The sequence below is a fragment of the Lithobates pipiens genome, unplaced genomic scaffold, assembly GCF_037356315.1.
Source record: "Lithobates pipiens isolate NorthernLeopardFrog02 unplaced genomic scaffold, aLitPip1_a1.2 Scaffold_13, whole genome shotgun sequence".
In the NCBI taxonomy this organism is placed as follows: Eukaryota; Metazoa; Chordata; class Amphibia; order Anura; family Ranidae; genus Lithobates; species Lithobates pipiens.
In genome coordinates, this window is record NW_027507718.1 from 43,624,064 (window position 1) to 43,647,871 (window position 23,808).

The following is a 23,808-nucleotide window of genomic DNA, read 5'->3' on the forward strand; positions in this document are numbered from 1 at the left end:
AGATGGTGGTCTGACACACAGGACACAGGAGCGCTCGGGCCACGCAAGGAAAAGATGCAAAATCATTTCCAGCACAGAAAAAAGTCAATTTTACTCAGCACCAAGCTGAACTTTATAGCGGCATTTGTATTGCTAGACTATTGCTCAGCAAATAGTGCATTCACTTAGTGCCTCTGCTTTTTTGCTTAGGACTATGGCTTCCAAAAAAGACACCACAAAGAAGGTACTAAAAATTCCACCCCCAGGCGCTGGGAACTCCAGTTGTGCCTCCACACTGTCATTTTCTCCTGAAATACAAGATGGGGTAAGCCAGGGTGAGTCATTGGAACCAATTGGTGGTGCAGCTGCTTCTGACATCTCAGCCCCTGTATACATGACTGAAGATGCATTTTCCTCCACCCTGCTGGGCCTAGAAGGAAGATTAGTGGCTTTAATCGCATCCTTCATCCAAAAGGATAGGAAGCGTGTTAGATACCCCTCCCCCACCTTAGACCCTTCACCAAGGGGACAGTGGGTAGAGGATGAGGTGCTACCCTCAGGCGACCTGGAGGAAAGAGAAACCAATTACTCCCCTGCAGAGGAAACAATGGTGGATGAACCCTTTGCAGCCTCTCAATCTGAAAAATTGCTGGTGCGAGCTCTTGCGGAGATCGTTTGTTCCACTTTCAAGCTACCCCTAACGGAGTCAGCTGAAAGTTCAATTTTTTCTTTGGGTTCCTTAAAACCCTCACAGCCTTTGCATGCATTTCCTGCCCATGCATTATTAGAACAGCTAATTTTTGCTGAATGGGATCACCCGTATAAGCATTTTCTCCCTCCAAAGATTCTCTCTCTATTCCATGGAGGAGAAATTCACCAAAATATAGAATGTACCAGCAGTTGACGCTGCGATTTCCAGTGTGAATAAAAGTCTAACTTGTCCAGTAGACAATGCACAAATGCTTTAGGATCCAACAGATAAAAGGTTGGAATTCCTGTTAAAATCCTCTTTTTCTTTGGCAGGTGTGGTTACTCAGCCTGCAGTGGCTGCAATAGGCATCTGTCAATCCCTAAAGGACCAGTTTAGACAGGCCCTTAAAGAGGTTCCTGTACAAGCCCCAGATTTGGCCGAACTACCAAGAGCTTTATGTTTTGCCATAGACGCCATTAAAGATTCTATTGACCAGGCGTTCCACCTTGTGCTAGTACACATGCATAGGATCCTATATTGGTCAGCTGAAGCGCTTTCCTTTTCATGGGGATCAACTATTTGGAGATGATTTGGAAAAATACATACATTCATGATTTCTAGTGGGAAAAGTACTCATTTGCCAGTCAAAAGAAAGAATAAACGTCCTTCATTTAAGCGGACTCTTTCTCCTGCACCAGGGCCATCTGGCTGTAGGCAGTGGAGACGGCCTCCACCATCATACTCTAGAGGAAAGCTTCAGGGTCAAGCCCAGGCACAAAAGAAGTCCTGGGGGCGGAAATCTGAAAAACTGAATTCTAAAGCCTCATTATGAAAGGGCGTCCCCCCTCGCCAGGGTGGAGGGCAGACTTCTGCAATACTCAGAAGTCTGGCAAGAGGAAATTTGGGACAGATGGGTCATCTTCCACTGTGTCTATATGGTAAGAACTAGAATTTTGGAAGTTTCCACCGTCTTGTTTTCTGAGGTCAAATATCCCCAAAGAGCCAGGGAAAAGACAATCTGTTTCAGGCATTAGACCAATTACTGGCTCGGAGGGTGATCATACAAACCCCCACGGAAGAGCAAGGTTTGGGGTTTTATTCAAACCTCTTTACGGTACCAAAACCAAATGGAGATGGCAGACCCATTCTAGATCTAAAAAATCGAAATCCGTTCCTGAAGATCCACTCCTATTGCATGGAGTCAATTGGGGCAGTGATTTCTATCCTACAAGGAGAACTTCTGGCATCTGTCAACATCAGGGATGCATATCTGCATGTCCCTATATTTCCTGCTCACCAAAGGTTTCTGCAGTTTGAGATAGAACAGCAGCATTTTCAGTTTGTAGCCTTGCCATTCAGGGCTAGCTACAGCACCCCGGGTGTTTACAAAGGTTCTTGCCCCACCTCTAGGCAGGTTAAGGGCACAGGGCATAACAAGTCTTGCCTTGAGTACTATTAACCACTTCCCGTCCACCTCACGCAGATATACTGCAGCAGAAGGGCACCTACAGACAGATTAACATACCTGTATGTGGCCCTTTAAGAGGCGACTTGTGGGCGTGCCCACCGGGAGCTCAGTGACCATGATCACGGGTCCCGTGGACTCTGCATTTTTAACAGCACTGATCGCTATATATGTGAATGGTCCCAAAATCGTGCCAAAAGTGTCCGATGTGTCTGCCATAATGTCACAGTCCCAATAAAAATAGCTGATTGCTGCCATTACAAAAAAAAAATTATCAATAAAAATGCCATAAAACTATCCCCTATTTTACAGACACTATAACTTTTGTGCAAACCAATCAATAAACGCTTATTGCAATTTTTTTTTTTAATATGTAGAATACGTATCGGCCTAAACTGAGGGAAAAAAATGTTTTTTTATATATTTTTTGGGGATATTTATTATAGCAAAAAGTAAAAAATAATGCGTTTTTTTCAAAATTGTCGCTATTTTTTGTATGTAGCACAAAAAATTTAAACCGGAGAGGTGATCAAATACCACCAAAAGAAAGCTCTATTTGTGGAGGGAAAAAAGGACGTCAATTTTATTTGGGAGCCACATCACATGACTGTGCAATTGTCAGTTAAAGCAACACAATGCCGAATCGCAAAAAGTGCTCTGGTCTTTGGTCAGCCAAATGGTTAAGGGCCAAGTCTCAGCTTTATCGGTCTTATTTCAAAGACTGCTTGCTTCACATTCTTTAGTTGTGAGTTTTATGCAAGATGTGATGTGGCTTAATCCGCCAGTCAGATTACCTTTGGGACTTGAACTTAGTTTTGTCAGTGTTACAAAAACAGCCATTTGAACAGATACAAAATATTCCCTTAGTCCTTCTGACAAGGACGTTTAATGTTCTTGGTTGCTATATCCTCAGCAAGGAGGGTTTCAGAATTGGCTGCTCTTTCTTGTAAAGAGCCATACTTGATTATTCATGAGGACAGAGTGGTGTTGGTCCAGGTTTTTTGCCAAAAGTGGTCTCAGGTTTCCACCTGAAACAAGATATTTTTCTGCCATCGTTTTTTCCAAAACCATGTTCCAGGGAAAAGAAGTGACTATATTTTCTTGAGGAGTTTTTATTATTCCCTGTGGTATATATCACAGTGTGCACTTTACTTTACAGTGGATAAAGCATTGTTTTCTAAGCTCCAGGGAATGTTTTACACATCATAAATATAATGTCTAACGCTGAATAAAAAAAGAAGCAGGCAATAGGAGATGCAAGTTACGAATCTTCCAACATATGACTGACAGGCATTTACATCATCATTCAGTTTGAAACCACAATAATATGAGTGTCTGCATCATTGACAGAGATGAATGGATTGCATAATCTTCAACTAAAATATAGTATTCGCTGGGGTTTACAGCTGGATGTTCTAGCTCTTTGGCCCTTTTCACTGCTCCGCTTGCTCAGCGGGGATCGCTCCGTTGATACCCGCTGAGCCGGCGGATGACAAATCCGCCTCTGTGCAGAGATGGACCTGTCAGAGTCTGCTCTCCCCTATGGGGGGATCGGATGATTACGGACCACCTGTCTGCTTTCATCCGATCTGCCAGACAGATAGAAAATAGGACATCCATCTGTGTGCATTTTGCAGATCGGATCGGGGTGGATCGGATGTCAGCAGCCATGTCACCACTGACATCAGACGCTCCATAGAGCTGTATAGAGTGACCATTCAGATCTTCCTGAAAAAAACTGACAGGCGGATCTGAACGGTCTGCCTGTGTGAAAGGGGCTTAAAGCTTGACATTTGCCCACCTCTGGATAAAGGGAGTTTCTTCCCATCTTCAGGTGTTTTTGAAACATCATTTCAATCCAAATAAGATCCAAAGACAATGTCTAGAAATATTACAATGCTCTTTTTAATAAAAGTTGCCAATATTTTTTAACTGCTCAATAGATCTTTCACCTTTTGTATTATTATTAGGGCAGACAGTACAGTTACAATACAATTCAATACTGGAGGAATCAGAGATCCCTGCTCTTAAGAGCTTACAATCTAAAATGGATGGGATCTAAAGCTGTGGACTACTTTATTTAACCACTTTCTGCAAAATCACATACCTGTACGTCATTTTGCTCAAGTGGTTGTACCCGAGTGATGCTTGTAGCTGCAATTAGCTGACATTTAATATGTCTATCCTACAGTATCTATAAGCATCATTGTACCTTTAAAATGAGTTACATTTTGTGGAGTTCAGAAAAGTATGTCTGTTGTCTTTTTAGGTTTGAGAAACCTCTTTTATTGTTTTAATATGCTCTAAACATTTTTTTGGCTCTTAAATAATCATGAGTGGCATTTTTTTGTGTGCACAAAATCAATCAATATGTATATGAGGCGGGTGGAAAACCACATTAGGCAGGGGTGTCAAGCTCAGTTTCATTGTGGGTTGCATTAGCATTATGGTTGCCCTGAAAGGGCCAGTTGTATCAGTAAGACTAGATGTCAAGAGCCCCCACCCCCCACCACCATCAGAATTCAAGAGTCTCCCACCGTCCCTTACGCTTAAACAGCTTTAAAGCGCTGCTAAAAGGAGTGACGCTTTACCGCAAACATGTGAAAGAGGTCTTATAGTCAGATTCAGGGCAAGGGAAAGTCTGCTTGCCACGGTCACAGATAGAATTGCAAAAAAAGTCAACATTAACCCATTTCATACAGTTCACACATACCAATGAAATTTTATGTAAGAAACGTATATTAGCTAATATTACATTATGTACATTACACATGTTTACAAAAAACAGCCCTTCTGAGTTTTTATTTTGAGACGTTTAACCTTGAATGCAGTTTTAATGCATTTTCATTTGCTCTAATTAGGAGCAGGTGAATAATTGGTGTGTAAAATAACATGAACTCAATTTTAAGCTTAGTGAGTTTTCAACACATTTGATGCACAGATGGTGGGGTGCGTTAATAGTTACTTAATTGCTTATGACAATCAGAATTAAGAGAAATCAGGGGGAAAAAAAAAACTTTCAAGACAATGTTTAGGACAGATGTTTGTTTTTGAATGTTACAATCCTAAAATTACCCTAATCATCAATCCTAAACATTAGTAAATGATTCCATAGTTACAAATTACAAACAATTTGTTGTTTACTCACCAGAGTGCATATTCATTGGTTTTTCATCTGGTTTCTTTTCAGTTTTATGTGCATTGACAGAGAACATCTTTAAAAGTACACTTTTTTTCTGTTTATAGAAAAACAGCACTTATGTAGATTCAAAGAAAGTTTGATTGCTGCTCAAATTCTGGGAACCATATTTGCTATTTCATAAGTTTGGAAAAACTATTTAACATTGTATGGTGTGCTGATGAAACTATAAAGACTGCCTTATGATACTTCTGTTGGATAAGTACTGTACTCACTGGGCTATTGTTGGGCCATAGGACCATTTTTGGAAAGGGATTAGGGATTAGCCCTAATAAAGTGGTCAGAAGTTAGTGTCACAGTGGAAACATCTTTGAACCTTCATATTTTTACCTATTCGCCTCTTTAATGTGGTTGTAAACTCTCTCTTAAAAAAATAACCCGCTATAGTTATTTCCTGGATCACAGGCTCCGGTGCTGTGATTTGCCAGAGTCGCGATGACATTACTCCCACGCATGCGCACAGGAGTCGCCAGTCCGGGCATGGCTCCTTAAGAAATGACACGAGCCAGCCGTTTCTTCAGTGCCCATGTGCCGATGACTTCGACACATGCGGATACAGTTAAATATCCCCTAAATGATGCAAGTTTAGGAGATATTCATGGTACCCACAGGTAAGCCCTATTATAGGCTTACTTGTAGGTAAAAGTGGTAGTACAGGGTTTACAACCACTTTAATGCGCATGGGAATGCATGCAATGTTCGATTAGAAGGTCTGCAACCCTCTAATCAAATATTGCATGCGTTCCCATGCGCATTAATGAAACCGACAGTAATAGCCCCTTTCCTGTTATAATCAGGCATTAGCCTTCCTTGAAGGGAAAGGAGCTAAGCTTTCAAAATGTTGGTTCATAACTGATTATGTAATTTGAGAGTGAAGGAGTGTTGAGCAGTGTGCTGCTGCTCTTTTAAAATCAAATGGGAAGGGAGGTGTCATTAGAAGCTGCAGTAGAGAAAAGCGGTATCATCATCATGGATATGCAGTGAGCCAGGGTTTACTGGCTGTTCTGAATTAGAAATATTTTGGTAGCTAAAAGTATGATGGCAAACTTTTGTTTGTGTCCCCATACAATTATAATGCAAAAGTAGATTAAAGCAGATTGATTCAGCTTAGGAGGTCACCTGCAAGTCAAATGCTTTTGTCAATAAACTAGCAATGATCCAAAAAACAGGTCCAATGTGCTAAACTGAAGGTTTATTGCACTGATTCACATTGCAAACAGATGTCAAAGTGAAAATCCTTGACGCATTTTGCATAAGTCATTTGTGTCAAGGCTTTTCATCTTTATCAGTGTGTAAAATAAACCTTGGTCAAACAGTGAGGAGCATGAGACCGATTTTTGCATTTTTCTGTATCTATCTGGACCAGGCACGGTTTTGATCCACAGGTGAGTCCCGTGAAACGGGGATGTGGGACTAGCTCCTTTGTGCTAGCAAATACCTTTTTGCTTCCAACTGTAAATGATCGGAGAAACACATCAAACTGATAGCAAACACAATTGCCCATCAATACAAGCCCAAAGCCTGTTGACTCGGGCCCTAAATGTATTTCAGCTGTGCATTTCACCACTCAGCTGGAGTTCTGGGATAGACGCAAACCAGAAATACAAATAAATATCCTATAAATATATAATAGTGCGGACTATGCAATCACCCTACAAAAAAAATAATAATAATAAACAAGCTGCAGCTTCAAAGGCTGACAATAGCAAACATTACGTTAATGATTTGGGTCTTTTTACATATAATAATTTACACTGAAACACTGTAATTATTTAGGGTAAATTACTAAATTAATGCGCTTCACTGTGAAAAATGTTTCATTATACCATGACTCCGCTGTACTCGGGGAATGTGCATAGTGACAGGAAAATAAAGCTTTTTCATCATCATATCACGTTTGCCTCTTGAAAATTGATTACCTCACACCTTTTCTTTTAAGGTACACGCTGAATTAAAAGTGGATGGCGGTCTGGAATAGACTTTCAGGTTATTTTGTGTTTCCCATTTCCTGTGTCTTCAACACAATGCACAGCTAAATGTGGTTGTCACTAAATTCTGTTTTGTTAGGATACACACATGAATATGTGTGAGGTGATCTAACAAAATGAATAGTACTATGCCTAGTGCACTAATAGTTCATTAATAATCACCTTTTTTTTCTTCTTATGCTTAAAATGAATTTAAGTTTCAAGTCAAAATCTAGGCAGATATATACACAAATTAATTCAGTTCTGTAATCAATAATACATCATTAAGCCCAGGTTCACATTGCTGCGGGTTAGAAATCATGCAAGTTCAGCTGAACTCAACCCGTCAATACAGTCCGACTTTGGGGGCGATTTGACAGACATCTGTGGGGTCCTGCACAGATGTCTATACAAATCGCCCTCCCGAAGTCGCCAATAGTAATACAGGAACTTCTTTTGGAAACCGGTGCTGCGCCACAAAGCTTCGGACAGTGCCATTGCCGGCAATAGCCGCTGATTTGACATGTCCAATTGCATGCCAAACCGTACAATTGTGAACCTAGGCTTAATATTTTCAATTCAAGTAGTGTGAATACCTGAATTTCACCTGGTGTTAGCCTCAGTTACTGTATTGTAGAGCTTCAGTGTAAGAAAAGGAGACAGCACAAGCAGTCAATCAGTTCAGTTCATGTGCTGATCTGGCTAATGGCAGAGGAAAGTAGAGTGACAGACAGATGAGCTCATCAGTGATAAGATGTAACAATTTTATATAAGGATTTGAAAAGTCCATATTTTTTCCACAATAGAAAATTGGAAAAAATCTCAAATGTTTAAAATGAGAAAGAATTTTAAGAATAAAAAGCTAAATTTAACATTTGTATTTTCTAATTGGATATCTCATGGCTATGTTCACATAGTGTGGTGACAATTCTTGGTGCTGATGGGATAGTGTTTTTACCCTGCTCTCCTGAACAGATTAAGGGCTAGTTCACACCCGATGCAGTTCCGTGCGCTTTTTTTCTGCACTAAAAATGCATGCACAGTTTTCCATGTATTCCAATGCAGCCAGTTTCTGCCAATTTATACCTCATCCGTGCCTCAAACATGTCCATCCGTGCCTCAAACATGTCCATCCGTGCCTCAAACATGTCCATCCGTGCCTCAAACATGTCCATCCGTGCCTCAAACATGCCCAGCCATGCCTCAAACATGCTCAACCGTTAGGGCTGGGGGAAAAAACAATTTAAATCTTGAATCGAGTTGAGAGGTCAAATCGATTCAAAATTTAAGCAAAAATATTTATTTATTTTTTCACCACTGCGTCGGTCCTAAGGTGCAGCGGGCAGGAGTTTTTTGGCGAGGCCTGGCTTCGACCTAGTCTGCTGGACACCGCGGACTAGGCCAAAGCTGCGGGCTCACCTAAAAACTCTTCAGGACCAGCACGGTGTCAATAATAAAAAAAAAACTTGATTCGAATCGTGTTTTTTTTTATTTATTTTTTTAAGAATCGCAGATTTTTTTTTACGTTTTTTTTTTTGTTTTTTTAGAAAATAGTCCAGCTCTACCAACCGTGCCTCATCCACGCCCATCCATGCTTCATCCGTGCCCAATCCATGCCTCATCCCTGCCCAATTCATGCCACATTAGTGCTCATTTGTGCTCGTCCATGCCACATTAGTGCTCATCTGTGCTCGTCCATGCCACATTAGTGCTCATCTGTGCTCGTCCGTGCCACATTAGTGCTCATCTGTGCTCGTCCGTGCCACATTAGTGCTCATCTGTGCTCGTCCGTGCCACATTAGTGCTCATTTGTGCTCGTCTGTGCCACATTAGTGCTCATCTGTGCCTCATCAGTGGTCATCCTGACAGTGCTCCCTGAATGTTGGGCCTCTGTATGTGGCCAGGCATGTAAAAATATCACACGTGGTATCGTCATACTCAGGAGTAGCAGAATGTATTTTGGGATGTCATTTTTTTTTGTATGTACATGATGCTATGTGTTAGAAATATCTTAGAAATTGACCACTTTGTGTAAAAAAAAAAAAAAAAAAAAAAAGGCACTTTCATTTTCTTTCCACATTTTCCTAAAACTTGTAGGAAAAAATGACATGTTCAAAAGACTCATCGTGCCTCCTAGATCATGTGTTGGGTTATTGCTTTCAAAAATGTGTAAATTATGTCCCTAGAACCCCTGACGGTGCTCCCTACATGTTGGGCCTCTGTATGTGGCCTGGCTGTGAAAAAGTTTCACACATGTGGTATCGCCATACTCAAGAGGAAAAGCAGAATGTGTTTTGTGGTATAGTTGCAAGTATGCATATGCCATGTGAGAAAAATAACCTGTTAATATGACAATTTTGTGAAAAGAAAAATATTCATTTTGCGAAGAATTGTGGAAAAGAATTACAACTTCAAAAAAACTCACCATGCCTCTTACTAAATACCTTGGAATGTCTACTTGCACTTTTCTGTCTTGTTAGTGTCTTAAGAAATTTAGATTTTGTTTTTACAAAATTTTCGGTCCTTTTTCATTTATAGCGCAAAAAAATAAAAAACCCAGTGATGATTAACCACTTTCAGCTCAAGGCCATGATCTGATGTCCTTGATTTTCAGTGGGAATATCTGAATGATGCCTGCAGCTAACCTGATTGTCACCTGGGCCTGTTTTGTGTTGGATTTATGATGGATGTGTACTGTTGCCACTCTGTGTGTTGATACTTGCAGGCCAAGGCCTTTGAGAAGTATACTGTAAAGGGAAATCTCCAAGGAAGAAGTATGCAGTTTGTGGCTGTAGGTTGAGAAGCTCCTGAGCTAAGCCTCTATACCATCTAGTATCTGTGGTCTGCCTTTATTAACATCCTGTCTTCAGTCAAACAAGAGTTGGCATCCTCTTTCTTTTCCACTCCCACTACTTCCGTTTCCTGCTGGCAGACATGAAACCCCCTGCCCAACAATTTTTTGCCTAAGTCCCCTACTCCTGTGCTTAGTTATAGAGGAAGTTTCACAGAGAAGAGACGCTGGGGGGTGTTAGTAACCCCAGTCCTTCTCAGGCATGGTACATGTAATGGTGACAATTCTGCCAGTTTCAAGAATTAGATGGTCTCTTGAAGATGTTAATGGCTTGCTCAAAGCTGTCAATGAGACCTTGGATTTATGAGAAGACGGTTCTGCATTCTAGGCATGACCAGATATATCAGTGCCTATGGAGGAAAGAGCAGAGTGTTCCCTTTACAAAAGTTTTTATCTGGATTCTGTACTTAAGGTGTCAAAGCAAAGAGGACCAGACTGAAGCACTGTGTGCTCCATATGGTAAAGAGGGATTCTCTTTCATCCTCCTGACCAGTCTCTTAAGTCACAATAACCTGTTGACCCTGGTTAGAGGAAAATTAGGGGAATTCCTCCCACAATGGAAATTATCTCCAACGTTTTCAATTTTGAGGCTGGAATTTTACAGTCCTCGAGATTTCTGGTGACAAATCTTCCTAAGGTTGAAAGCCAAGGCTCTGTCTCTTCTCTTAGTAGACCAGAAAGTCATGGCTCTTGGGCCATAGGAAGAACAAGGCAGTAGTTTCTACTAACACATAGATCAGATGAGTTATCTCCCAGAAGATACAATCCAAAAAACTTCTCATTTGGCTCAGTTTTGTTCAAGCCATCTGGTATTGATAAGAAGTGTCATGTCTGCAGTGGGTCTGGTGACTTCTTACATTCCTGCACGCCAGTGGGCATCCTTCCACCAAAGACCCCTTCAATTGTCCTCCTAAAGGTATGGAATCAATCTCTGGAAACTCTGGAGACCCGTTTACTCCTTCCAGCTAGTGAAAAGCGCAGATTGAAGTAGTGGAGGATCGACTCTCACCAGTTAGGTCTTCTGTGGATCTTATCTATCTCTTGGAGGTTGACCACATGTTCCACAGTACCTGTGGCTAGGGAGCACATCTGGAAAACAAAATAGCACAATGTCAATGGAAGCAAGTCGAGTCAAAATCCTCTTTGAATTGGAGGTAAATGTTTGTAGTAAATGGAGCCACATCTGCTTTTCATGATGAAATCAAGAGTCCACCACCATTTTGGATGATACCACCATAGTGGTATTTATAAGCAAACAGGGGCACAGGAAATCCTATCCTGCATGTAGTACCTGAACATATGCAGAATTGTGCCTTTTTGTTTGTGAATTACCTCAAAGACACCAGAACTGTTTTTGCTCATTTTCTTAGTCGTCATGTTATGAAGTCAGAATGGCCCCTGAATATGGCATTATTTGCAACCCTGTCAAAATATAGGGGGCATCCAGAGATGGATCTTTTTGCCTTTCAGATGAATGTTTATTTATTATTTATTTATTTCAGGTACTTATATATTTGAATACAAAGTTCATTTCTCTGAACCCAAGAGATCCTGTGACCACAGTATTTGAACTAATAAATCCTATTAAGTCTGTGTTATGCTTTTCCCATAACCAGGCTACTTCTAAAGGTTCTTCAAAAATTCTTGCTGGAAGAGACAAATCTAATAATTGTTTTTTTCCTTTTGGCCAAAAAAAGTTAGTTCTCGCTTTTTCTCCTTCTGGTTAGTCCTTCTCCATGGATTCTCCTAGACAAACTGAATCTGATCTCCCAGAGTCCAGTTATACATCCTCACATTCAGACCTTAAGACTGGCTGCCTGGTTTCTGTGGAAGATATCCTGAAGGCCAAGTCATTAAGTTCCCCCTTAGCTGCAAGTCAGTTATAAGACCCACCAATGGTAAAGTATGGAAGAAGGTAATTAGCTGAACTCTGCTAGTAAAACTTTTTGATAATTTATTATTTTGGAATGTTTACAGGCTGGCATAGACAAGGGCCTTGATTTTAGCACCCTAAAGGTCCAAGTTGCCATTAATTTTTCCAAAAGTCTTTGTCAGAAACCCCAATAATAGCAAACTCGACTGCCATCTTTAACTAGGACAGAGCTGAACCAATTCTGCTCCATTTCCTCCAGGGATACTCTGGGTCTCAAGAAGTTAAAGCAGCGCTTAACTTATTTTCACCCTTCCCCCATTCCACTGCAACATTTGCCACTTTTTTTTTGGGGGGGGGGGTTACCTGGTTTTGACAGGTACTCACTCCCACTTCTGGATCAGACCACCTTTTAAGACACACACAGGTCCCAAAAGACTGTGGGACTATTCACAAAGTGCATCGCGGCTCACACCTCCACAGTGGGAAACTGACTTTCTCTTACAATGCCGGCACCTGCACCCAAAGCCAATTGAAGAATTGGCTCGGGTGCCAACATCGCTGGATCCCTAGACAAGTATGTGTCCTTATAATAAAAGTCAGTAGCTACAGTAATTATAGCTGCTGACTTAAATTTTTTTTTTTGGGAGACTGCAGCTAATCTTTAAGAAAATGTATCCAGATAGAAACACAGGAAATACTACTATTGAATTGATCTTAGACATCTGTTTCTTTTGAGCGACAATCGCACATAAGGCCACCCAATGAAGTGATTAAGCTGTCCTATGCGCAACATGCGTTTCTGCATGGAATTAGCGCAAACAATAACAAGGGTGAGAACGCAAGTTCCCGTTATGCATAGTCTCAACAAGATCAGACACAGAGTTCGCTTACAATAGCGGAAAGGACTGGAAGAAATTGGACCATGCACCATGGTTTGTAGGTGTGTACCATTAAGTAATTGAACGCTGGTAAAGCTTTTGAGGATTATGCCCTTTGGATGCCTACCCTGTATACCTATGCCACGCTGTGAGTCCTCAGTTTTGTTAGTGCCTGAAAGAATTCCCCCCAAAATCTTTGAACTGTGTCATGTGAAAAAAAAAATGACACAGAGGCTATTCCTTTGGTTGATCCTGCAGTCTATGTCCTAAACAAACATCTCACTGTTCCTGTTGAAGGTGTCTTTTTCATAGTTTCTTCAGACAGAAAAGTTGAGCTACTTCTAAAGACTTATTTGCCCAGGCCTGCAACTAGCTCTTTCTCTGCAGTTTCAGTATGTTAAACTGCAGCTAACTAGGCTATGAAAATGAACCAACCTAACCCTAGACAGTGAGAGTTTTGTTTCATACCACCCATAAAAGATGCCACCTCATGAGCTGGCAGTACACCTTGCCAGACATAACTTGTGCTGAACTCAACATTTTAAGTTGTGTTGAGAGGTTGATGTCACAAGTGGACAGGGTCACCCGGTGACGTCATCGGGTGGCCACGCCCATTCATTTATTTAGCGTCAGGGCTGTCATTTGGGTCGGCATTCATCATGATTGACGTTTGAACTACACTGGGGACAGTTTATTTATTTTTATTTTTTAAATAAAGGACTTTTTTACACTTTTGGTGAATGAGTAGGGGATCTGGGTGACCCTCTTGTTAAAGGGGTCTTCAAAACCATGTTTGTTCAGTTGACATGTGAATCTATGCCTTTTTAGGTTGGATCAAATTTGCATCAATATGAACGGGGACTAAAGGTGAACTTAGCCTTTGACAGCTTTTTTTGGCTAGATTGCCCACATCTGAGCACCAATTGTAATATTTGGGGGGGATCACTAGCCAGCTGTATCTTTTTCTTCAAAAAGAGCAAACAAATAGCTTATCAGCATAAACCAACAAAACCATCCATAACTCAGATTTAAAATAAAGCTTCTGCTCACCAGCAGTATAAACCTGGCCCACCACATGGTTTAAAGCTTCTGCCTAAAAAGGTCACAGAAGCCTAGCAACATCTTAACAGATAAAAGATTGTGTCCTTCACACCAGGCGTGGATCGGGGGGAGGGGTTTAACGAGAAAACAGTGAATGGGCTTGCAGGTGAGCGAGCAGGGCAGGCTGGTGAGCGGGGGAGCCCATGAGGGGGCCCGGTGGGTGAGTGGGCAGGCAGACCAGTGGGAAGACTAGCAGTTGAGCGGATATGCAGGCAAGCCAGTAAGAGGTCAGCCAATCCAGTGAGCAGGCAGGCAAGCGAGCGAGCAGAGAAATGACATCATCTCTGACCATCTCTAACCACCTGCCCTGCATCACCGCAGTTTCACCTTCACAGTGCAGTAGCAAGCACCAGAGAAATTGCATCATCTCTCACTGCCTGCCCTCAATCTGGGACACAATCACTGGCAAGTGACAATCTGCATCTGGTGGCAGGCAGCGTGGAAAGTGACAATGGCAATGACGAGCTGCATCTAAAGACGGGTGACATGACAAGTGAAAATCTTGTGGCAGGCGACGTGGCAAGTGACAATACCCATCTGCTGGCAGGTGATAAGCTGCATCTGGTGGCAGGCGACGTGGCAAGTGATGAGCTGCATTTGGTGGCAAGTGACAATCCACATCTAGTGGCAGGCGATGGTGACAAGTGTCAGGGCTCCCACTGATCCTGCGTTATGGTGAGTTGAACTATTTAATTTTAAATTACAATGTAATAATAGAAATAATGTGCTTCAATCATGCTGACACCATGGTGCCATGATGATTGAAGCCGCAATCCCAGGCCTTGGCATAATAGTCTCCCAGTGCCAAAAAGGTTGTGGACCACTGCTGTAGCGCATCGAGTGAACCAAGGGAAGATAACAAAGAACTCCCGTGAAGTTGATAAGCGTTAAGACCGCTGTCGTGGCTGGCCTTAACACTTTCATCACTTTATTTTCTGGCAGTGCCCCTCCCAAGACTAGACTCTGGATCCACCCCTGCTTCACACAACACCCCACCCCATCGACCTGATGGCTGTAACTACCCTTATCAGGCGGCTCGCATGTGGGTTAATCCTGATTACTCAAAAATTGCTTCAACTGCTGCCCCCCCCCCCCCCCCCCCCCCAAAAGGACCACAACTCAAACAGCAGTGACTCATATCATCTTCTCTCAATGACCCATCCTTTGCATCCTGCTGTACATGCCATAACCCTGGAATGCTGTAAAACGCATTAACAATGCACCTAAACTTAACAATAACGCACTGGAACACACGTCCTTGAGGGGGTAAAAATGCACTGGACTGCATCAAAACGCACTGGAACACATCAAAAACATGCATGCAGAAAAGCATTTGGAACGCATCCAAACTGCATTTCTATGGTGTGAACTGGCCCTAAAGGAAGAAAATAAAAAGATTGCATTTTTGCTTCCACATGATTGGATGGTGGAAGTGACTAGAACTTCACCACATTCATTAGGCTCTGGGGCAAATTCCCTTGCAAAGTAAACAGCCTATTTGCCTTTAGTAAATCGACCCCTATGTGTCAGTGTTCCTAACATGACATTTCTTGTGCAGCCAGCTCTACTCCCTAAATCATTTCAATGACAGAGTTTTGGATCTTCGCTTTCATCAATGTTTCTTGCTACAGTTTTCATTTTCATAAAGAAACATTTCGGAATATAATTGTTTGCATTCATCCGGAAAGCTAAGTACACGGAGCTAACGTTAAACTGAAGTGACAGCTAGCCTTAAATGCATTAAGGGGAATGGAATTTCTGATATTTTTGTTTCATCCTCAGGGACGTTTTTTTTTATACTTAGAGAGCTTAGGTTGTGTCACCTTTGCATCTCTGACCAGAACTTATATTTATTCTGTCTTTCAAACAGAAAGAGCTGACTCTAAATGACAGTTTTCACAGGGTATCGCATCCTTCCCCCCCCCCCAACAGCTGATTTTGTATTAATCAAAAAGAAAAATCTAAATTAAATCTCCATTTATACAGTGATTATTATCCATATAATTTATTGTAATCATACAGCATGGATGTCACCATTAAAAGTGCACAGATCTGTGTTTCTCTGCCAGTTAATAAATTGTCTGCTGTGATATGAACAAAGTTTTAAAGTACTTTCACACTGGAGGGGGGGGGGGGGGGGGGGCGGGGGCTGGGTGGTAGCAGTAAAGTGCCACTAATTTTAGTGGAGCCAGTTTACAGGTGCTATTTTTAGCCCAAAAGCGCCTGAAAAACGCCCCACTGTGAAAGTAATCAAATAGTTTTGCCTGACTTGTAGCATGTTTAAATCACAGGGAAGGTTCCGTCTTTAATATGGTATTCTTATTCCAATCTCTTAAGGATCTTGCTAAGTGTAACAATACAGCCTGTGTCTGTACAAAATTAAAATCGTTATTTTAATTTAGGCCATTCTTTTGCTTCATATGATTGAAATACAAGAATCACTTATGAAACATGCATATCTATGCATTAAGGCTTCCCTGTTCTTCTGTAGGTTTTAGTTGACTGGCCAGACCTTTTTTTTGCCATTTTTTTTATTTTTCTCTTGCAGCTTTGAAAACCTAGTAAAAGACCCAACAAACTATATATTTTCTGAAAGCACAGGTCCTGTAAAATGAAAGATGGTATCACACTGGGTAGAGGTGTTTATGTATTTTTTTTTTTTTTTTAAGTCCTGTCACTAAGCGGCAAAGCCCCTAATGACAAACAGAAGCTGATCCTCTTAAGTGGGACCATGTCTCAAACATTCAAATTATCTTATTGACTATGAAGATCAGTAGGATGCTAGACAGATTTAGTTCTTGGCTCCCTCTGCAGTGTAGGGAGCAGTGATTTGTTCTGGTCTGTTCAGTGTTTCACAGGCCTGGCAGTTTGATTGCTTCTCCCTACCTCTGGGAAAAAAAATAAGGAGGGGGATTAAGATGACCAGCCTGAATATTTATCATGGCCCAGCCAATGCCTGGAGAGGAGTGTCCAGCAGGTGGCTGTGGAGGTGATTGACTAGTCAGAAGCCCTGGAGAGATTCCTTCTCCCCAAGAGGGTTCAAAAGCCACAGGGGCTACTGATTCCCGTTGACTGTGTGCCTTTGGGACATAAGTACCAGAGGTAGCTTGAACTGAGGCAGCTCTCATGCCCCAAGTCCTCTCTTTAACTACTTGCCGACCAGCCACCGTCGTTATATGGCGGCAGGTTGGCTCTCCTGCGTGAATTGCCATAGCTCGTGTTGTTGTGGGCACCGCATACAGAGGCAGAACAGGCTAAACAAGGCAGATCCCCGTTAGGACGGGGGACACGACAGAGATCTACTGTTCTCAGTCATCAGGAAGAGGGATCTCTGTCGTCCCTGGCAGCCCATCCCCCTACAGTTAGAACACACCTAGGGAACACAGTTGACCCCCCTAGTGTTTAACACCAGTGTCACTGGTCCCCAAAATGTGTCATTTGGGATAAGATTTGTCTGCCACAATGTCGCAGTCCCGCCAAAAATCACAGGTTGCCATTACTAATAAAAACAATTTAAAAAAAAAAGCCTCTAAAAAAGTCCCTAAATCTATCCCATAGTTTGTAGACGGGATAACTTTTGTGAAAACCGATCAATATACGCCTATTGCGATTATTTATTTATTTTTCCTTCTTGCCACAAATATGTAGAAGAATATATATCGGCCTAAACTAATGAAGACATTTATATATATATATATATATATATATATATATATATATATATATATATATATATATATTATAGCAAAAAGTAAAAAAAATTTTTTTTCAAAATTGTTGCTTTGTTTATAGAACAAAAAATAAAAACCGCAGAGGTGATAAAATACCACTATAAGAAAGCTCTATTTGTGGGGAAAAAAAGGACAGAAATCTTGTTTGGGTACAGTGTCAAATGTCCGTGCAATTATCAGTTAAAGCAACACAGTGCTGTATCGCAATAAATGGCCTGGTTATTAAGGGGGCCCATCCTTCCGGGGCTGAAGTGGCCTTTGAGAGGTTGAGATCTGCCTGGACAACATGAAGGAATGCAAAAAAGATCAGTGGCGTACGGCACCCTTTAAAAAAAAAAAAAAAACTAACTAGCAAGCCCCATTAAAAAGAGTGCAAGAAGAAAACTTAGAAAAATCCAATAAAACTATTGTTACTGTAGAAATATAAATTTAGCCTATCTTAAGATTTAGCTTCAATAAGAAACTTGGTATTCACTTTCATTCACATTTTTTTTCTTCACGTCTGGGGAGTAATTGGTCACCCCCCACAAGTCTGATGCCGGAGTCCACTATAAGGCAGAACATTTGGTATTGCAGGCTGATTTGCTCAAATAGTTTCAGGGCCTGGCTATCTACTCTGATTTCTGGCTAGTGTAAAGCCCCATACACCCTATCAGTTTTTCTGCTGGCTTTTTCCTTCAGATTTACCAAAACCATATAATATGAGGTCACACCTTAGGAGTTTCAATTTGTATGCAATCAGGCAGGCCCTTGTACTACATGGTTTTGGTAAATCTGAAGGAAAAAATCTGCAGGAAATCTGATAGTATGTTTGGGACTTTAGTAGTATGTAGGGCAGTGTTCAGGGGTCAGTAGTAGGTTGGGCAGTGCCCAGGGGTCAGTAGTATGTAGGGCAATGTCCAGAGGTCAGTATTATGTAGATCAGTGTACAGAGGTCAGTAGCTCAAGGTGCAATCTATACACTCACACACATGTTGAATCAGAGTAGTGCCTTATCCCCTCTTCAGTCAGGTAAATCTGATTTTTTAGACAACAACAATGGATCAAGAAGACATTTGTTAAATAGTACAGACAGGCACTATTAAGACCTCTATTTTATCCTACAACCAAAGATCAAGGAAATCTCCAATACAGATATAGGTATGTGCACAGGGTGTGTTGGATGTGCCTGAGCACCCTATTCACCCTGTGTGGCACAAATTGCCTCCCCCCCATGTCCTCCTTGCAGTGCCGCTGACGTCCATCCTCTCCCTAGAATGTTGCAGATCATTTCAGGATGGAGAGCGGGGAAGGGGCCAGTAAACTCACTGTGTTCGTTCATAACTGAAACATACTAAACTGTATTTACTATGCTTCCATTTGTGAATTAACAGGAAGCTCTACGCACAGAGCACTTCCTATTCATTTACTGTTCTGTGCAGCTAAGGCTGCAGAAAGAGGTACTGGGGAATCTCTGTCCTCGTCCCTTTCTTTGTCTCAAAAGTGATAGGGTTTGAGCTTTGGGGTACGCACCCTAATGCAATAGGCTGTGCACACCTATGCAAACTGATATAGGTGCCAAAAAATTGTTGAGCAAACCATGTATTATCATTCAAGGTTCAAATTGTATTATATGTAAATTCACAAGAAGAAATAGTAAACCACCTAAAAACACTTTCCCATGTTTATTAGTGTATAAGTAATCATACCAAATGGCACTTTATCTCCCTATAGAAGTGCATGCCATGTTTGGCCACAGATTGATGCTTTTTTAGAAATTGCTAAGTGGTTAGCTTTGGTTTTAATTTTGGTTATTTGGATTACCTCTTCTATTATTCTTACTCTTCCTTTTCTTTATATATTGTGTTTGTGTGCACTGAAATTAACTTTTGTGTTTTGGTTTTTTTACTGAAAATATGTGTTTACACCAATATCACCTGACAAAAAATTGTAACTGCCACCATTTTATTCTCCAGGGTCTTTGCTTTCAGCAAGTATATCATGTTTCGGGCGTTTTAACTAATTTTGGCCTATAGACTCTTCAGGCAAGAAATTAAAAATTGTCACCGGTTAAGATTCTGAAATAAATGATTTCTTTCTCCACATTACCATAAACCCTAGTGCCGCTCACTATGTGTATGTGGGAAACCTAGGTGACACAACAAGCCAGTGCCTCACTATATATATATATATATATATATATATATATATATATATATATATATAGATATATATATATATATAGATATATATATATATATATAGTGAGAGCCCTTGTCTTGGTGAAAATGTGTGTAAAATGGACACAGGACTTTCAAAGAAGCAGTTTAAGAAGTTCCAGCAGAAGATTGGTGAGCAGAGAAAACTATGCTTTAAGTCTTCTCTGGGTTTTGTGGGGCTGAAAACCTGAAGACTTTAAATAGAATTGGGAGGGTGGAGTCTTTAGTCTTGTGTCCAGGCTTTCCAAAAGCTCTGCAGGTTGTGTGTGTGTGTCCAGGTGCACACACTCATTATAAGGCAGATCTGCGCATAGCTCAGAAGAGTTGGGATGGAAGCAGTTACCTCAGCCAGGAGGGAGGTGTTCTACCATTTAAGAACCCAGGCAATATCCTTGAGATGGCACTCCATGTGGGAGAGGTTCCAGGTCAGTGGACTGAGAGAGTTGAGCCAGCTGAGAGCGTCGGGGAAGACCATAGCTGAGACAACTGGAAGAGAGTCCTGGGGACCGTAAATCTTGGAGCAGTGTGAAAGCCTGGAGTGTCAGGCGAGGCCCCTCCTAAAGGCCAGGAGTAGGCGTGTGCAGCAAGGTACTGCGCCCAAGGCTGAGTAAGCCTTAAGAGACAGGTGGATTGGCATTATTCATTTAGTGTATTTCTGCTGGAGAAGAACCCCTGTGGGGGCAATCCATGTGTGTATGAACTTTTTGTTACTTTCAATAAAAATGGGCTACTGCTCCCTTAAACTAAAGGTCCTGTTGCCTGTGAACCCACTGAAAACGCATCTATCACTGAGCTAGACACACACACACATATATATATATATATATATATAAATATATATATATATATATATTATTAAAAGTATATATACTTTAAAATCTCTTGAGCAAAGTTATCAACTTTTTTTATGCTATGTTTTTTTTTCAAGATTTGGTCTTTGTTGAGCTTAACATAAATTGTCCTTTAGATTTACTGTAAACCAATACAGGGCATTTTTACCCCCTTCCTGCCCAGGCCAGTTTTCAGCTTAACATTATGACAGTTGCACGTTCATGCAACACTGTACCCAAATGACATTTTTATCATATCTTTTCCTCACAAATAGAGCTTTATTTTGGTTGTAATTGATCATCTCTGCGTTTTTTTATGCTATAAACAAAAAAAGAGCGACAGGTTTGAAAAAACACAATATTTGTAACTTTTTGCAATAATAAATATCCCAATTTAAAAAAAAAAACATTTTTCCTCAGTTTAGGCCGATATTTATTCTTCTACATATTTTTGGTTAAAAAAATGTAAATAAGCGTATATTGATTGGTTTGCGCAAATGTTATAGCACTTACAAAATAGGTTATTGATTTATTGCATTTTTTTTTTTTTTTTTTTACTAGTAATGGCGGTGATAACCTGCGATATTTATCATGACTGTGACATTGCGGCAGACAGATCGGACACTTTTAACAATATTTTGGGAACGTATAAATATGCACTGATTACTGTATAAATGTCACTGGCAGGGAAGGAGTTCACACTAGCGAGTGATCAAGGGGTTAAATGTGTTATCTAGGGAGTGATTCTACTGGGGGGAGGGGACTGACTAGGAGGAGACCGACCGGTGTTCCTATATACTAGAAACACACAATCTGTCTCCTCTCGCCTGACTGGACTTGAATCTGTGTGTTTACACACACAGATCCATGTTCCTGCTCTGTCATGTGGGTACCCGGCGGACATCGTGGAAACCGGGCATGCACATAGGCTCCCTGGTGACGTGGCGGCGCACGAGCCCCCTATACCGCCGGGAAGCACATCATATGACGCCTGCCCAGGATGGTAGATCCCACCTGCGGATGGGAAGTGGTCAATTAAAAGATTTTTTTGTATGTAACTTGAACATTTGGACTGTCCTGCTAAGAAATAATTGTGGTCATAATTCATATGCAGATTTGTTGGCGCTCAATCTGGTTGCTATATATCTGCCAGACAATACAACCAGCTTCCTTGCTGAAGGACTTTTGCCAGATAGTTTATGATGAGTATTTGTTTCTGAATAAAGGTCTGTTTTATAGTTTTCTGGCCATACACTTGTATTGACATACGAGGAGCATTTGCGGACAATACTGTACTACATTTAGCAAATGGTCAAATCTGCAGTACCCCTAAATGGGATACCCCTATGTGCTATCATATTCCTGAATTTTGTATTTCAACACGTTCACTTTTTTTGTTTTGCAGAATAAAGACTGCCTTAAATTAGGGCCACCTGCAGAGGGAGAGCATGTTCAAGTGAAATGGCCTGATGGCTTACTTTATGGAGCAAAATATCTTGGACACAACATATTGTATATGTATCGGGTGAGTATGTACATATAAAAACAGATAATTTAACATCTTCAAGGAGCCCTGGGTCTGCTTAACTATTTTAGAAATGGATATCCAAATAAGAAGCAGGCAGTAGGTGTATGGGAATTTTCCTGTGTAGTTTAAAGTCAATGTTTTGGCAGAGCAGTACCTGCCTCTCTCAATACAAATACAATAGTGATATACACAGATATAAGGTTCCCACAACCCCTCCCACCGCCATTCTCCAGGGATGACTACACCAAAAATAAGTGCATACAGTACAAATGATGAGAAAAAAAAGTAACTAAAACTACTCACAGATATCTCCTAATATAAATGATAGCAAGGCAGATTAAATACTATGGAAATACACAAAGTAGCAAAAGGAAGAAAAAGCAAAAACAAAATGGAAGTGCTCAAAGCATGGAGACCCAGGAATATGGTACAAATGGAAAAGAAAAAAGCTCTGTATTGCAATACACCAGTAGGTAAATCTGTTTATTTCCATAGTATTTAATCTGCCTTGCTGTCATTTACATAAGGAGATATCTGTGACTAGTTCTAGTTACTTTATGTAAAGTATTTGTCTTGCATTTTTTGGTGATATCACTGGGGATTTGCAGTGGGAGGGGTCCTGGGAAATTATACCTCCCTGTGATGCTATTGTACTTGCCTTGGGAATGGTGGGCTGTGCCCCGCCAAAATGTTGAAATTGTTTTAAAACGACATTAGAAAATTCCTTCTGCTGTAACTCCTGCTGAGTGCACCTACTGTCTGCTTCCTATTTTGCATATTTTTTTTTATGGATTGCACCTGGGCCAATATGCTTACAATCGTGCAGTGACCCACCTGTTTATTTGGAATAGATTTCTATATTTATAACAGTGTTGCCATGTGATTGTCGCATGTATTATATTTATGTATAATTTAAGTTGCTGTAGAAAGGTTTGAGGGTAAGTTGTCAGCCAATGGTATACATGCTCTTAGAGTCAGAGTTGTAAACAAGTGGTTAAGATGGTGTCCTATTTCCCAGATATTTTGATAGTGCACATCGTCATTCATGTGCATTGTTGGGCATTCTACGCATTGATTCCTTTATAGGTAGTATGTTCTCTGTGATGAAACTACAGCAGGACATACATACAGATGTGTATCCATACACCCTCTCCGTTCTACCCAGGGTTATTAGTAATTATATTTTCAAAGGAGACCTCGGTAATAATAAGTCAGTCATAATGCCCATCTGTTAACATTCTGGCTCACTGCATTAAACAAAAAGTGAGATCACAGGATGCCTATTTTGCTAGAGCTCAGTGCAGAAACCTGGAAAAAAATGGGCAAGCCAATCACATCAAAATCTTAAAGTGACCAACATTTACAACATTGAGTTGATTGGTACTCTAACCACTTCAGCCCCGGTACGATACGGTACTGCATCACTTTAACTGGCAATTGCGCAGTCGTGCGATGCTGTACCCAAACAAAATTGACGTCCTTTTTTCCCCACAAATAAAGCTTTCTTTTAGTGGTAT

General features: G+C 40.9%; 1 protein-coding gene across 2 annotated transcripts in view; it reads left to right on the forward strand.

Moving 5' to 3' along the window:
* Positions 1-23,808, forward strand: part of KDM4C (lysine demethylase 4C) — a 732,113-nt gene that overhangs the window by 681,669 nt on the left and 26,636 nt on the right. For both annotated transcript variants that reach the window (XM_077475057.1, XM_077475058.1), the window contains exon 20: positions 22,169-22,288. In XM_077475057.1, the coding sequence (XP_077331183.1) occupies positions 22,169-22,288 (120 nt within the window). The remainder of the gene's footprint in view (positions 1-22,168; positions 22,289-23,808) is intronic.